Consider the following 17,556-nt stretch of genomic DNA (forward strand, 5'->3'; position numbering starts at 1 on the left):
ATGAGAGACCTGACATGTCCTGTAGTCTCAGAGCTCCTCAGTGCTCCTTCGTAGTCTCCCAGTATGAGGAGACCACATGAAGCGAAACTAGAACTGGACAATTGGAGGGAAAAACACCTACATCCTGTGGAGACAGAAACTTACCTCTCTTGTAGCAAATTGTGCTAAAGAGATGGGAACTCACCATTGGACTGGTCATCCCCGTAGTTCTTATGGGAAGGTGCATACAGGAACATCAATGCAAAGACATACAGGTTCCACATCCCATAGATGCCTGTGAAAAAGGCACTGTTCACTTGGACGGTGACGCCGCCCCACTTCCAATGCCCTTCAGTCACCTATGGAGAAAGGAGAGTGGGACTTAGTCGCAACAGAGGAGAAACATAATACCAACATAAGGACAACTCAGCAACATGAAAAGCGATTCTCTTTCCCACATATGGGAAAACCAAAGGGCCACTTAAGAGTCTGTTTTTTAATCTGAAGCACAGCAGCATAAATTCAAGTCAACTGTGGTCAAATCTGAAGTCTGTCCTTATTTTGGCTACTTAGTATCTCATGGGGAGTGTCCCTCCCTAAGACCAGAAGTAGAGGGCTATCCCTACGTTAAAACAGTGGATAGCTATCCCTAAATTATAGAAATCGTGATGCTGCGACCTAGCAGTGATGCATAGCTAGGATTCCTCCTCTTCTGTCTTCCCAGCTGACGTCAACTGCCCGCAGAGGGGGGCTGATTTGGTTATGTTTGCTGCTCTGTCTGCACTGATGTAGGCACTGCTGCTCTCTCTAATGTAAAACAAGAAAGACTCTAAACCTCAGTTTCCCTCAGCATAAAATGAAATCTTGCCAGGTCATGGAGGAGAATTAAGTTAATATGCATATATTATATTAATATGCATATATATATATATGCCTGGCATGGTAGCTCAGTGGCTAAAGTCCTTTCTTTGCATGTGCCAGGATCCCATAGGAATACCAGTTCATCTCCCAGCTGCCCTGCTTCCCAATCAGCTCCTTGCTTGTGGCCTGGGAAAGCAGCACATGGCGGCCCAAAGCCTTTGGGCTATGCACCCATACAGGAGGCAGGGAAGAAGCTCCAGGCTCCTGGCTTCGGATTGGGTCAGCTCTGGGTGTTGTAACCATTTGGGGAGTGAGCCAGTGGAGGGATGATCTTTTTCTCTGTCTCTCCTTCTCTCTGTAAATCTGCCTTTACAATTAAAGAAAAAATTTTTAGAAAGTGCCTGGCACACAATAAACACAATAACACCTAAGTACTTAAGAAACGTGCCTCCAGGTAAGTCAGTCATGAAGCTAATTACGGAGCTCTCCATCACAGGTTCTGCGATTCTGTAACGGCTGTTTTGAGGCTGCTGTTGTCAGTGTTGGGGATTAGGTCATTGTGGGAAGGGTTGGCCGATGGCCTGTGAACTGCACCAGGAACTGCCAACAGAGCTGCTGAGCCAGGTAACTGAAAACTGGCATCATCTGTGTGACCAGTGAAATGATTCTGCTTGCTACAGGACATTCCAAATGGAAATTAAAAAAGGATTGGATAAATGTTCCCGAGACAGTATAAGGAGGCTGAATGACATAAGCCATCTCTCGGAGCCACTTTTAGACTGTAAGGTGGCAGGTTAGAACTAAGCATCAGTGGCATTATCCATCTGGTTGATTTTACCCTCTGTTTACAATTCCATGGATCTGTGCTTACTTGGTACCTCTGTATAACCCCTAATCCACTGGGGCCCTAGGCCTGATAGAGCTGTTAGTACGGGCGTTTCCTTTTTAGAGAGTGAGCCAGACTAGCCAATTTTAGACTTACCGGTTTTCATTTGGCTTTGGTGATACATAATTTTTTGTTTGTGACTCATTCACAAAGCACTGTGAACTCTTTATTTATTTTGGAAAATAATTTACTTAGGAAGTGCCCAGGCATGAGTGTTTGCTTTCGTTTTTTGTTTGTTTGCTTGTTTTGGCAAAGAAGGATTTTAAAATCTGTATTGACTTTAGAATAATGCACCAGCATTCAAGCAACTTAGGGTGTTATAGAAACATTTCCAAATATGACTGTTCTTACTTTTAAGAATGGGCTATCCTAATATTATAGTATTTAGAGCACTTGATAATGAACTTCAGTGCACATAAACAGAAGGGAAAAACAATCTACAAGAGAGGCCCTAGCAATATACATACCCTCCATCAAACCACAGGGAATTATTCTATATGAGATCAAGAAGGAAAGCTAAGCCTGGAGAGCTATAGATGACATGAAATAGCACAATTATCTTTCAAAAAAAATTATTTATTTTTATTGGAAAGGCAAATATACAGACAGAAGAAAATACGGAGAAAAAGATCTTCCATCCACTCCCCATGTGGCTGTAATGGCCAGAACTGAGCTAATTTGAAGCCAGAAGCTTCTTCCAGGTCAGCCATGAGGGTGCAGGGTCTATTCTCCACTGCCTCCCCAGGCCACAGGCAGGGAGCTGGATGCAAAGTGGAGCAGCTGGGATATAAACCAGTGCCCACATGGAATCCCAGCACATGTAAGGTGAGGATTTAGCCACTAGGCTACTGTGCTGGGCCCCCAAATAGGGCAATTTTCCACCTCTCACCTGACTTCCTGTGATGTTAGTGGCAATGCTCAATATTGACAATTTTGATGAAACTGATTCTTGTTAGGATTCATATAACTGACCCATCTAAGAAAAAAACCAACCTGCATGGCTGGTACTCAATGTTCTCAACAGATATTTGCTGAGCAGACAGGGGAAAGTATGAGGATGTGCTGGGATGCTGACGAAATAGAATAAAGTAGGGGTGCAGTCATTATTAAGAATCACCTGACTGGAATAATTATAATAAAATACAGTTTGAAAAAAAAGTCACATGGCTGAAGAGTAGAGAGAAAATACTGTGGGCTGCAGTAAACAATAATGATACAGTAAAAATTGAGAGGAAACACTAATGGTGACAAGTGCTATTTCCTTTAAGCATTGCTGTTTATCATATTCCTTTACTATCACTTAAAAATAAGTGACCAAAACAGATACAAAGATAAGATTGTTTTTGTTGTTGTAACACCGAGAATCGCCATAGTTAACATTCAGTTAATCCTGATGGTGTGTCAAGCACTCTACTTAGCATTTTATATGAATAATGTGACTTAAACTTAATAACAGCTTTGCAAGGCGGGTAGTATTTTCACTTAACACATCAGTAAACTGTAGTGCAAGATCTTGCCACAGCTTTCTCAGCCAGAAGGTTATGGGTTTGACTCCAGAAAAACATCTTTTTAATGTTATATGACACAAGATACAAAAATTGTCTTGGATCTGGTGCAGTGGCTCAATGGCTAAATCCTTGCCTTGCAGGTTCTGGGATACCATATGGCCACGGGTTTGTGTCCCAACTGTCCATCCAGCTTCCTGTTTGTGGCCTGGGAAAGCAGTAGGGGATGACCCAAAGTTTTGGGACCCTGAATCCACATGGGAGACCCAGAACAAGATCCTGGTTTCTGGCTCCTGGCTCCTGGCTTTGGATCAGCTCAGCTTTGGCCATTGTGGCCACTTGAGGAGTGAATCAGTGGACAGAAGGCCTTTCTCTCTGTGTTTCCTTCTCTCTGTAAATCTGCCCTTCCAGTAGACATTAATGCATCTTAAAAGAAAATTATTTTAAACAGGATAGGTCTCTAAAGGTATCATAAAGTGTAACACCAAATTTTCTTTGGAAATTCACCACATTGCTCACAAAACACATTATTTAAACAACATGGACTCAGAAAATTGTGCATTTAAATCTATATAGTGACACACAATAACATAAGGCATAATAAAGCATATTTTTATGCAAAGTATAGTTTGCAGAATGCGCTGAGGTGAGATGTTATAGTAGGAGGGGTACCTCGGAATGGAGTCCGGCTGAGAAAATAAATCCATGCCCCTGTCTCCTGTTTGCTCTGGGACACTGGCATACTGTTTAGAATGCAACTGCAGAATTACCCACCTACTGAGTTTATAATCTGAAAATGTATGATTTCCTGCTGTGGCAGAGTTGAGTTGCAAAAATGAACTGTGTAGACTGTTTAACTCTGCTGTTAAGAGACCAGGTTGTATTTTCCTGTCTCTTCTCACAATTATTCATGCCTGAAACCTCCTGAGCTCTAAACTCCTCGGCCCCACTACAACCCTAGTGAATGCCTCCACAGCGCAGACCTTTAAGCGCAAACTCTTCCTCACACCAAGGTGGAATCATACTTTCAGAAAGAAAAATCAGGTAGCTTTAATCACCCCCTAACAAATAATCTCATCCTCTGATATAAGTCCTATTTCCAAAAGTCTGTTTTTGCTGATTTCACATTTGCACAGCTGACACTCCTGGAGCCAAGTGAAGCTCAAATCCCTTCGCACCTAGCCGTCTTGACAACCAGCAAGGTTCCTAAGTCCCTACACTGGCTCTCTTACCGGAAATACTTCCTCTGTCAATCACAGGATGAAAGGCTCACACACACAAAAGAGCCTGGACTGGAGCTCTGGGAGTTTGCAGCTTGTGGCTTGACCTGAGTTTCAGGCACCTGGGGTTCTCCTTTGTGACCTGGGGTGACCTTCCTCCCTGCACTGCACTTCTGTTTCTGACTGTGGCCACCTCCCCATGGAACACCTCTTTCTTTACCAGAGTGTGATGTATCATCCCTTCGTTGCTATAACTAAGGCCATTAAAATGGCAGGCATTAAAAGACTCTACCTCAGTCACCAGCTATAAAGCCTCAAGGTCACTGCATTCCACAGTTTCCCGTGGGCCTTTCGTTCCTGGCCTCAGCTCTTCAATATCTTGGCGCAATCCCCTCGCGTTCTATTTCATGGGGCTTAAATGCAAGCTCTCCCAGTGAGCCTGAGAATATAATGGGGGTTTAAATACATTCCTTTTACCTAAGGCTGGGATCCATTTCAAAAAGTTACCCAATAGGTTTTCTTTCAGGTGAGCTCATTGCTCTGACATTCCAAAATGACATTAAAAAATAAATCCTCTGATGACTATATTAATACAGTACCTGGGACACTGTGAGTTAGGCTGGAAAATGTCTTAGATGTCTATAAATAAACTAAAAAAAAAAAAAAAAAAAAACCAGCAGGAGGAATGTGAGCAGCTAATGGAATTCAAAAGGCCTCATTGCTACCCCCTTAGAACTGAAATCCACTCCAGGCTGACTGTCACAGCAGATATAAAAAGCCAATCACTGGCTGGAGCCATGTTAGGAAATACTGGGGCAATGGAATTAACCCTTTTCTCCAAAATAAAGCCACAGATGATGCTCCGTGGATGGCAGCTTTCATTGCTTTAAAGACTACACTAATTAAACATGTAGAAGGTTAAATCCTGGCAACACGCAGCCACCTTGAGACTTTTGACTTGAGGTCGAACGGCCTTTCTGCAGAGGTAAGAAGTGAGGGAGAGGAAGGTATAGGAAAATGAGTTCAGCTGTCTACAGTGGGCAGCAGCAGGCAGAGGGAGCAGGAAGCATACTTCCTGTCTGACTTTCTAAGCATTTATCTTGGGAACAGTCTTTCATTCTTCAGTCTGTCTTGCTTGAGCTTCTGCTTCTTCTGGAAGTTCCTGTGATCCCTCAGCCTTGCAGACCTGGCACTGCAGCACTGTGCACATCTTTGGGTTCATTACGAAGGGATTCCAGGAACCAGAAAGCATTTTGCACTCAGGAAGGATTTTGCCAAGGCCTTAGATACACTTGTGTGAATATGGGATTCTGAATAAAAGACCCATTCAGAATTTTAAATAGTTCTGCTGCCTTTAGAGTGGAGAGCGAAGTTTCTACGGTTTTATAAACAAACAATCTGACACAAACCCAGCACTGTTAGAGAGCTAAGCACATGTGGTGACTAGAACTTATGAAGACATACAGGTTTGCCGGTCTGTGTTTCTCCATATTCACTTATGCCTTCAGTAGAGTCAGCCACACTAACACAAAAAACAAATGGGACTTAATAACTCCTAACTTGGAGTGCTGGGAACACAATTCAAGGAATTCATGAAGTATAATAGGAAAAAGTTGTAGCTTTATTTTCATTAGTCTCTAACCCAAAGTAAGTGTTTCTTTGAGCAGTGACTGTAGAAAACAAACCCCAACCCAGATTTTTCCCAACAATAATCCCTTCACGGTATAGCTGCATATATAAAATACCCATGCTATGTCTAAAACAAGAATGTATGATTGTAAATACAAACATGATTCCCCTTGAAATTCAAAGTAATTACTTTTATTTATCTAAAACATTGTACAGAGCAGGTCTATGGCCTAGTAGTTAGCTTGGGACACCCATACCTTATATCAGGGTGTGTGGGTTTGAGTTCCAGCTCCTCATTCCAACTCACTGCCAATGTATATTCTGGGAAATTACATTCCCGTTTCCAACTTCAGCCTGGCCCAGTGCTGGCCACTGCAGACATCTAGGGAGTGGACCAGTGGACGAGGGCTTTCTTCATCTGCCTCTCTGTCTCTCTAAACATTTACTTATTTTACGTATTTGAAATGCAGAGTTACAGGAGGAGAAGGGAGGCGAGAGGGAGAGAGACACACAGAGAAAGAGAGATCTTTCATTATTTGGTTCACTCAGCCTGGGCTAAGCAGGCCAGAGCCAAAGCCTGAAACTCTACCCAGGTTTCTCATGTAGGGGGCAGGGATGCAAGCATTTGAGTCGTCTTATGCTACTTTCCTAGGCACATTAACAGGGAACTGGATGGGAAATGTAGCAGCAGAGCCTCAAACCGATATCCATATGGGATACCAGCATTGTAGGTGTTGAATTAACTTACTGTGCCATGAGGGTGCGGCCCCCCTCTGTCTACCTCTTAAACCAATGGTGACAGATCACCTATTTAAAGAAATAAAATCAGTCTAAGAAGAGACCGTAGCCTTTTAGATTGTCAAAAAAGTGCAGGAGCACCTGTAGTAGAGGGAAGCTTGCTAGCAGAATGGAGCCAGCTGTGTCCCAAAACTCTATTTTGAAGCTGACATTGTGACAGTAAGTACAAGTTGCCAGCTGGAGTCCCAGTTGCTCTGTTTCTGATCCAGCCTCCTGCTAAAGCACCTAGCAAAGTGACAGAAGATGGACTAAGTGTTTGGGCCCCTGTTTGTGTTTGTGGAAGGCCTGGATGGAGTTGCTGGCTCCTGGTTTTGGTGTAGCCCAGTCCTGGCTATTGCAGCTGGGGCGTAACCAGGTGATGGGAGAGCTCCTTTTGTCTCTTCTCCTCCTCCCCTATCATACTGCCCTTTAAACCAAATAAATGCATCTTAAAAATAATAAAATTTTCCATTTTGGCCAAATGTAAGGATGACAAAATTCTAGCAAGAGAGTCAGGTCTGCGTGCTGGCTGCAAACTTATTGTATACACTTAGGTGAGAGACACAATCCTGCTGCTATTCCAGCGAGCATAGATAAGAATGCTTATAGTGTTTCAGAGGCTCTGCCAGTCACTCTGCAAGTACTAGTTCCCAGGAGCCTACAGCAACCTTCTGTAGGGGGCCACTATTCTTAAATCCATTTTACAGATAAGAAACTTAAATCTTACAACTGTTATGGGATCCATCCACAATCTTCGTCCAATGCCTATTCCAGTTGGAGAGTAATATAAAAGGGAAATGTCTCTAAAGGCTTTAGATTTCATATTCTAGCAAACTGAGGTAAAAACTCGAGCCCTACCTACTTCAATGGATTTCTATGAAGCTCAAATAAATGTCAGACACATATTACACTTAAACAGTACTTTCCACTTTCCAAGGCAAATTACCAATGTTTCAAATTATTATCATTATAAGTACAGAGATTCAAGTCTAGCAAAATGATTAGTTTTGGAAATACCCAGAGGGAAGATGAACTTCTAGCCAGGCAAATTTTAATTACATCTCATGTCTAAATGGTCAAATAATTATCAACAAAGAATGGCTGATGGACTGTAAAAGGACTTATGTTCACGTTGGATATGGGCTCAATAAAATTCATACTTGCTAGTGCTGTGCTACAGAGCTTGAAAGTTTATTCTCTTCAGCAAATGAAATGTGTACTTCAATGTGGCTGTAGGCTTTCAATTTACTTAGCAGATTTACCTCTTGTAAGGCTACCCTGAAAGGAAAGTCAGTCTATGTGGTTGGCTGGTGACAAGTTCTGGGTTGGAGAGATCTGATTAAAGGGCTTGGCCAGCTGTCCAGATTACCATCCTTCCTACCCTTTTCCCCTGCAGCTCCTTAGAATTGTTTTTAAATATGTATTTATTTGCAAGACAGAGCTACAGAGGGAGAATGAGTGAGAGAGATGGTTCATTCTCTGGGTCATCCACCAAAGGCCACAACAGCCTTGGTTGGGCCAAGCCAAAGCCAGAAGCATCAAACTCCATCGAGGTCCACCTGAGTGGCAGGGTTCCAAGCATTTAGGTTTTCCTCAGCTGCTTTTCTGGGGAGCTGGACAGGAAGGAGCTAAGACTTAAACCTGTGTTCCATCAGACGCTAGCACTGTAGGCAGTGGATTGACCCTTTGTGCCATAACTTAATAGGATTTTTCCTGGGAAATCCTTCCCTGACCTGGAAATCTCAGGGTGCACTTACCTGGCTGACAATGAAGAAAATAACAGTCATGGCAGCACAGGCCAAGGTGATGAGCATGAGGAACTTGAATCTGAAAATGAGTCCCTATTTGGAGAGGAAGAAAAAATAATAAAATATTTCCATCATTTACCACCAGTCTGTTCTCATAGATATAAATCTATGGATAGCTATGTTGAAAGAAACTTCTAAAACAAAAGCCCTAAGAGTGACAGTGAAATAATTTCGCAGAGCAATATTTCTCCTGTAGATGTAAATGTGGTTGAAAAACTGCTGGGGACACTTATTTCCTATGCCCTTATCGCTTGAGAAACAGTGACAGCAGAGCCTGGGAAATTACATTCACAACATGTCATGAGGCTGCTAATTTCCCTGCTAAGCTGGTTATACTTTTCTGCAAGGGTTCAAAGTTACCAAATCCAAGTTTTCTGTGGGTTGTAATAAAATTCTGCACCAGCGAACAAAAAGAAATGTGCATATTAATTAACATGAGGTGGATTTAGCCGCATTTCCTCATGTGGCAGTCCCACGCTGGAGACATGCAAAGTGCTGAAAGCGCATGCAGTTTCCTGAGGACAGGATTTAAGGAAACCTTTATTTCAGGGACAGATGCCTATTGTTAAGGGGTTGTTCTGCTCAGATCCAATACTCAGAAAGCCTCAGCTACTCTGTGGTTCCTGCTTCTCTTTTCACAGAGAAATTAGGTCTGTGTCTGCAAGGATAGCCACTTAGGCATAAGCCCAAGGTATCCTTGAAAAATAAAGAATGTGTTGTCTGCATTCAAAATTTGAGGATGTTAAATGTTTCTCTTGAGTGAGGAACATAACCGAAACACAAAGATTACCAATTCCATTGGAACACCTACTGGAGATTTATTTGAGTCTGAAAGTCAGATCATGTGGATTGAAGCTGACTTAATGTTGATTCTGAGCAAAGGCATCATGACTACAAGTCACCTTAAGTCAAATCTCAGTTCAGCTACAGTCCAATCTGCTATTTTGTATTTGCACCCACATTCCGCCTTAAAGCCAAAGGACCGGCTAAACGAACTCATGCCTTACTAAGGATGGAAACACATTTATACCACAGAGAACTCTGCGATCTAGATAGGCCATTTAGATGATTCTCCCAGTAGGACTGAGCTTCAAATTTTGCCCAGAAATCTTGCGATATAATTTTCCAGCATGTATTTGAAAGTAACATCTTTCAATTTCTTAGGGGTGTGTTAACATACTAAGTCACAGACATGGAGTACCAGTGCCAAAAGGAGCCAAGCGATCTGCCCACCTCGTAGTGCAGCCTCCGGACTTTGCTCATGGCTGGAAGACTGGATTGCTTCCCACTGATGTTCCGAAACACCTGAAACACCATGAAGCACAGAAACAGGAAGTAGAGGCAGAGGCAGATTCCAGCTACGATGATGAAGGCCATCTGACAGTCCAGTGAAGGAAAGGGCAGGCTAGTGAGGGCAGGAGCACCTTTCCCAAGTCCCATTGGGCATGCTCGTGTGTATGTGCATGTGTGTGTGTGTTTTAATCTCTAAATCTTTAGGGAATTTTCAAGGAAATGAAATAGTAAGACCTGGCATTCTAATACCAACAATGAGAGACCATCTGACACAACAGCATCACGAAGAACAGTGTTCAAAATTCCTTTCTATGCTAACTAAGAAGAGAAACCTGACCTTACTTGCTAGGAGATGCAGAGATGAGGCATTCCTTGGCCTTACTGAAGCTGCCCTTACACCAAGCCCCTAGGAGGTTTGTTGGAAAAGCACTAACAGAGTGGATGGTGGTTTGAACATGTGAATTAGCTGAAAACTGCATTAAAACCTTTGGAAAAGTTCAAATACAAGTGTGCTTCCCATGTTCATGGGAATAAAATTAAAATAACTTGATTTTGGTATAGAAATATTTGAAATCATGCATAGGTTTTTTTGTGACATACATTTTCCATGAAATTTTCAAAGATTTCTGTTGCTAGGGAGTCCAAATTCTATCTAGAACTGGTGAACCCAGAGTTAGCAGGTTTGAAAATCACTGGATTGGTCCTTGGATTTAGAATGAGACTAGGATGATCTGGAATTGTGGAGAGAGAATCTGGAGAGGTGGATACAGCAGCCATTGCCAGGGACCCTCAGCCACCAGAGGAAATCATACTAAACTGAATGGGGGCAGAAGAATGCACAGGGAAGGTGGGAGTTGTGAGGGTTGAGACCCACTGGGGGACTGAGGCCACCAAGGCTTGGGGTGGCATGAGTTGGCTTGGAAGGGACCTGACTCCAGATCCCTCTGCTGTAACAACTCCCCCTCAAACTGGCTTAAAATTTTTTTTTTAACAGATAAGGACTTAACATGTACAATTCATTAAGATATTCAATGCAGTTTCTCTTTTCCCATAACTAAGAGCGCCCCGAAATAAGGAAATGCAGTTACATGCCACAGAATTAGATGTTTATTTGCTTTTCTTGCCTTCTGTCCTATAGAGACAACCAAAGGGTGAACCTGCTTTAACATTATCATGTTCTTTGCTGAGCAACTGATAGCAGAAGGCAAGTAGTGGAAGAAAGGTGGGTTCAACTCTTTCATCTTAAAAACAATGATATTACTAATACAGTTCGCTCTAAAAGTTTTTGTGGTGCTAAGAAAATAATAGAAATACAAGAGGCAAACAAAGCATATTTGCAAGTCCAGGGTAGCATATGAGACAGCTCTCACCAAACAGGGCAACACAAACCTTTTCCCCATTCCAAACGAAAGTATTTTTTCTCCCAGAGCACTTAACATATTATTCAGGATGATGAAATATTTAAATCCTGCATCCTTAAAGGGATAAGCTAACACTGTCACTTCTGCTTCACGAAGATGACTCAAATAGAATTTATGCCAGCCAACCAGAGGTCTCCTTGATTTCTTTGGAACTAATCACCTTAACCTTATCTCCACTCTGTTTCAGAAATGAATAGCAGTGGCATGGTGTGCCAGCACACCATGGTGGGTTTCATGTAGGCCACCTGAGAAACTGGCTCTCCCCCAAGGCCCAGGGATGAGCCTCGGTGGCTCCAGGGAAGACAGCCATGCTTGTCTGCAGGAAACAATGTGTAATTGATGATTTAGTCAGGCTGCTGTCAGGCCAGTAACTCTGATTCCTCTGCCGATGGGATGGCTGCAACTTCCTTGCCTTGCCTGCTCTCATCTGGGCTTGAAGGCAAGTGGTAATTCTTTTCATTATTTGCCTTAATTTCTCTGTTATCATTAGTCTGAGGATCAAAGCTCTGGCTGAGCACATTTGGAGAGCTTCAGCTAAGCCTCAGAAAATGATTTGGGGAGCCGGGAGCTCTGGGAAGCAATAAAACTGTGAGCCCATCAAGGAAGGATACGGCCAGCTCTGTTCCAACATCTGTAGTCCAGATACTGTAGAAGGGATTCGTGAGTTGTACCCCTCTACAAAGAAAAGGAAGACATGGTTAATACAAAGGCAAAAGGCAACTTTCCATTTTAACAGATTCTTAGCTTTGCAACTGGAGGGCTTGGGGATGTGTTTAGATTAGCAACCATCATGGAAAACCTAGAGAGAAATTAAGTTTGTAGAACACAAACAACTTAAACATTTTTGCAAGTATAAAGGATTATGCTCTTTAATTAAATCCAATCTTTTTCTGGGGATGTGATCATACCCAGTGCTTTCTTCCCAAAGGTTCCCAATGACCATTCCTGTTTTGGAATATTTCTCCTTCAGAAACAGGTGATAAAATACCTTGGACATTCCAGCTTACAATCCCATAGGCACCTGCTTACCTCTCACACATGTCAAAGATGAAAAGGCAGAAGGAGCCAACGGCAATGGGTCCAACTTGTTTCCAATACCCTGCGATGTGGTTCCGTTCATGTTGATCCTGAGGAAAACCAAGTTAAGAAAGGAAATAAAAGCAGGAGGAAAGCAGAGCAATTCTATGGGTGAGAATGTCTCTCAGGCAATGCCCGCTGACCACTTATTGTGCATCAAGCACCATGCCAGATGCCAGGAATGAAGACCAAGAAAGACAAACATCTGCCTTGTTCAGCAGTTCACTCTGCTGGCAATTGTATACTCAGAGCCTTAGCAGGCCTATCCCCTAAGGGTCTGGCAGTGGTAAGAACTTGATGCTGTGGGAACACAAAGAAAGGCGCTGAACTCTGGTTAGGAAAGTTCTGGGTCCACACAATAATTCATTTAGACTTAGTTCCTGTATGACTTACAACCTGTATCTTTAAAAATGGTGTGATCTTAAAGACATTAAAGGCAAAAGTAAATGAGTATCAGCAGAGTCTTACTAGTTAGAAAACTAGGTATAGTGTCTCATCATTTTTATTCAAACCACAATGATCATTCTTAATAGACACACAAAGACACTAGCAGAAAAAAATGGAGGGGGTCTGTAAGGTGAGAAAGTGAGGAAAGGTGAAAAATATAGCTGAGCCTCCAGGATAGAGCAGCTCACATCAGCTCACTCTGGACTAGCCTCACTGGCTGGCAGTCCTGCTCTTGCTCCTAAATTCTTTCCTCTCCTCTCACCTCCCAGAACCTGCTATAGAGACTCAATTCTTCAGGCGTCTCTGCTATAGGACCCCTCGTAGTAAAGGACAGACAGCCCACATCAAGTACAGCAGCAGGCAAGAGCCTCTCTCCCTGGAAGTGTAGCAGGGGCTGAGGGTCCTGGTGGTTATGACTCAGCCATAATGGGATTTAAGAGCAGGCTACTCTACTAGGAAGCCCTAGTGTGTGACTTGAGGACCAAGTTTTAGCTGGCACACTGCCTCAGACTACAATGTGATGATGGTATCAAGCCTATTTTTATCTATAGGGCCTTCTATCCCTCCTGAAATAGGATTTGGTGCCTGTGTAAACCAAGGACACCATGGAGGTCAGTGTTTCACAGTAACATAGGTTACTGGGCCACCTGAATACACTGCCAGCTGGCAAGGGGCAGGCCCAGGTTCTCTGGTGGCTAACCTGTTCCTGGGGATAGGACAGGCTGAGCTGAAGCTAACAGGCAAGAAATAATCATCCTTTTAATATCTCTGTTTACCCTTCTCAGCGTAAGCTACCTTATTTTATTTAATTCTCACAAAAACCACCAGCCTGTAACAGTAGGCTCTCAAATCTCATTTTATATTTAAGGAAGCTGAAACTCCAAGTGGTTTGGGGACTTGTCTAAAGCCACTAAACTAGTTAGCAGATGGCAAAGCTGGAATTCCAATTAGAGGCCCTGACTCCAGGCCTCCCACCTGTAATGACTAGCATATGCTTTCTTGCTGGCAGCTGACTGAGATAGGGAGCTGGTGTCAGCTCAGCAGCCTGCATGGAATGGCTGTGGTGTAGATGTCTGTCCACTTGCCGGGGGGAACTTACCATCATGTGCTCACCACAGAAGATGATCCAGAAGGACAGAAGCATGGCATAGAAGATGCCCTGTCGGATGTCACCAAACAGCAGCATCCACGTCCAGTCAAATCCAATGGAAAACCATTCCACTGGGATATTAATAAAGGTCATGGAAATCCCAAGGGCAAAGATAACCCTGAGGGTGAGACAACAAGAAAAAAGCAACTTCATTTCTCTGGGAGGCAGAGCTTCAAACGTCAGAAGACTGGGCAAGCGAGACGCTACTTGTTAAGACTGAAGCCAGGTGATCTGTCTCTTGGCATTCATTGTGTGTTTCTACAATGAGATGAAAAAATGTCCTCCATAGTTGGCAGCACTGCACAATGGGCGGATGGTATGCTAACATCCATGTACCTTTGAATTTTGCCTTAATACTCCCTATGTTTTCTGATACATCTTCGATTAAGAGTTCCCTGTGATGTTTTGTTCTCTTTGACTTTTTAAACTGACCCCATGAAGAATAACTGCCTTCTCTTCCCTATTCAGGTTATCAATAACCTGGCCATTAAGAACACTTATTATGATGATGATATCCTCAGCAATGATGAATTAAGCATGTTTCACAAGACATGTTTTGAAACACTATGAAATATAAACTCTTTGGTCTGAATGTTCTGCGTTTATACTGCTTCTCTCAGCATATTATTGATTGTCCCTATCTATTCTGTCAAAACATCCTTCTTCTGTCACAGATTTACTAATTCCCATGAGATACCTACAATGATTATGTACAGATGAGGTATATGTTCTCAGGGCTTTAAATGTCTAAATGAATAAGATTAGTTGTTGTTTTTTTCTTTTACTCTTGAAGACCTATTTAGTGAAAAAGTGAGAAAAGGAGACAACCAAGACATGATAGGGAACGTTGTATGGAAGTACTGAACACTGCTGCTAGGACTTCAGACTTTGACAGCCATTGAAATTAAGCTGAGCTGAGTCAAAATTAGGCAGTGAAAAGGGTGTTCCAAGCAGAGGACAGAGCTTACATAGCGGCGTGGAGGCTGGGACAGACCTGAAGCATTGAAGGTTCTACATGTGTAGCACTTATCAGGAAATAAGATGATATGGCATCAGAGAAATTAACAGACTTGAGCTCATGAAAAAATTTGCATATCTCATTAGAAAATATGAAATCTATTTTGAGGAGGTTGGAAGATGCAATAAAAAGTTTAAACAATGGAATGACATGACCGATGAATTGATTTATTCATTCAACATATATTTATTAAACTCTTGGGTGCCAGTCACGGTTCTAGATACTGAGGATATGGTCATGAGCAAAATAATTAAGGGCCTTTTTCTTGTGATGCCTGCAATCACACAGGAAAAGGGACATACAGGGGTGAGTGCACTCAATGGAGAATAAACATTATGAAGAAAAGTAGACGAATGGAGAGTGCTCTTTCTCTCCCTCTCTTTGTGTAACTGATTTTCAAATAAATAAATACATCTTTTTTAGTGGGGGAGTACTGGCATTATGGCAGAGTGGATTCAGCCACTGCGTGTGAGTGCTGGTTGGAGTTTCGGCTGCCCCCACTTCCGATTCAGCTCCCTGCTAATGCGCCCGGGAAGGCGGGGGAAGATGGCCCAAGTGCTTGTTTCCCTGCCATCGATGTGCAAGCCAAGCCCTGTCTGCTGTGTTAATCTGAGGAATAAATCAGCAGGTGGAAGTCTCTCTTCATCTCTCTCCCTTTCTCTTCCACACTGCCTTTCAAAAATAAATAAATAAATCTTTAACAACAACAAAAAACAAGTAAGAACTTGTTTATTTAAGTTGAAAACGAAAAAATCTTCAGAAAGACCTGAGGGAAATAAGGAACTGATACGTGAAATAATGTTGCAATGACAGAGAACCGTAAGTGCAATGGTCCTAGCATCACTGACAGGGCTGGTGGGTAGTGGAGCTGATAGGAAACAGGATTAGAGGTGGCAAGAGGCAGGTCATCAAGGGACCAGGGTAAAAGACATGAAAAGTCAGGTTAAAGGAGATGAAAAGTCAGTAGAGTGGTTTTTTAAAAAAGATTTATTATTATTGGAAAGCCAGATATACAGAGAGGAGGAGAGACAGAGAGGAAGATCTTCCATCCGATGTTTCACTCCCCAAGTGACCGCAACGGGCCAGTGCGTGCCGATCCAATGCCGGGAGCCAGGAACCTCTTCCGGGTCTCCCACGAGGGTGCAGGGTCCCAATGCATTGGGCCGTCCTCGACTGCTTTCCCAGGCCACAAGCAGGGAGCTGGATGGGAAGTGGAGCTGCCGGGATTAGAACCAGCGCCCATATGGGATCCCGGGGCCTTCAAGGCGAGGACTTTAATCTCTAGGCCATGCTGCCGGGCCTGTCAGTAGAGTTTTGAACAGAGGAGACACATGATCTGATTCTTCCCTTAAAGTGAATAGATTATAGGTTCTTACATGAATAGATTATAGGGAGAAATATGGTGGAAGTGAGAAGCTGGATAAGAGGCTATTTCAAGCAGTCAAGGTGAGAAGGGTTGATGCATTAGTTAAATTTACATGGTGGTAATAAAAATGATAAGATTTCTGTGTGGGCTGGATGAGCAGTATAAAAAAAAGAGAAGCACAGGATGACTCCTGGCTTTGTAGTCTGAACAACTGGAGGGATAGTGTTATCATTTACTAAAATGAAACAGATCTGGAATGGGAGGAAAACAGTGCCATCTTCTACACATATCACGTTTTGATACCAGTGAAGATGCTAAGGAAGCAGCTGGCATATTGCCATCTGGACGTTGGGGGAAGCTGAGGCTGAGAGTGTGAACCTAATGTTAACAGAGGATTGATAATTTGGGATACGTGCAGATATATGAGATCACCTTGGGAATGAGCATAGCTAACAAAGTGAAGTGGCCTATTGCTAAAGATTTAAGAAGATGGAAATATGGAAGGAAAGAGTAATAGAGACTGAGTGATGGTCAGCACAGAGGTGTAACCAAGGGAAGGATGGAGCAAGCTCTCTGAAAGCAAAGCATCTGGTCAAGTACGTCAAAATCTGATGGTGAGCCACAAGAGCAAGCAATGAAAAGTGATCCTTGGATCTGGAATGTGAAGGTCACTGTTGGTTCCATTAGGTGCATTTTTAGTAGCATAGCAGAGATGAATCCAGGTTGCAATGGCTTCTGGAGAGACTAGGAAAAGAAACATGAACAAATATGGATAAAAAAATGATACCATGTCCTTATGAGGAAGTGGGAAAAGAAGAGTTGTGGTAACAAATGGGAGATGGCTGAGCATGTTTGTGTATTAATGGAAATAATTGACTAGAAATGGAAAAGGAAAGAGTATGTCCCCACAGAAGCATTGACTTTCTGTGGACCAAAAAGTTGGGCTTAGTGAAGAGCAGACCCATGGATCAGAGAGAAGCATTCAATTCTCACCATAGGGATAAAGAGAAAACAGGAAAATGTGAGAGAGGAAGACTTACGAGGATTTCATAATGATTTGCTTGTCTAAAGGACAAACAGGAAGCCCAAACAGGAATATAACGGCTCACAGGAACCCTG

The 17,556-nt window shown here is 42.8% G+C and overlaps 1 protein-coding gene across 1 annotated transcript in view; it reads right to left on the reverse strand.

Annotated features, from left to right (window-relative positions):
- Window positions 1-17,556, reverse strand: part of WLS (Wnt ligand secretion mediator) — a 112,977-nt gene that overhangs the window by 11,392 nt on the left and 84,029 nt on the right. The window contains exons 6-11 of the mRNA XM_004588762.4: window positions 14,003-14,171; window positions 12,409-12,506; window positions 11,991-12,054; window positions 9,899-10,042; window positions 8,615-8,698; window positions 185-338 (exon numbers count right to left, since the gene is read on the reverse strand). Of these exons, the coding sequence (XP_004588819.1) occupies window positions 185-338; window positions 8,615-8,698; window positions 9,899-10,042; window positions 11,991-12,054; window positions 12,409-12,506; window positions 14,003-14,171 (713 nt within the window). The remainder of the gene's footprint in view (window positions 1-184; window positions 339-8,614; window positions 8,699-9,898; window positions 10,043-11,990; window positions 12,055-12,408; window positions 12,507-14,002; window positions 14,172-17,556) is intronic.

The sequence above is a fragment of the Ochotona princeps genome, chromosome 2 (assembly GCF_030435755.1).
Source record: "Ochotona princeps isolate mOchPri1 chromosome 2, mOchPri1.hap1, whole genome shotgun sequence".
NCBI classification, from domain to species: domain Eukaryota; kingdom Metazoa; phylum Chordata; class Mammalia; order Lagomorpha; family Ochotonidae; genus Ochotona; species Ochotona princeps.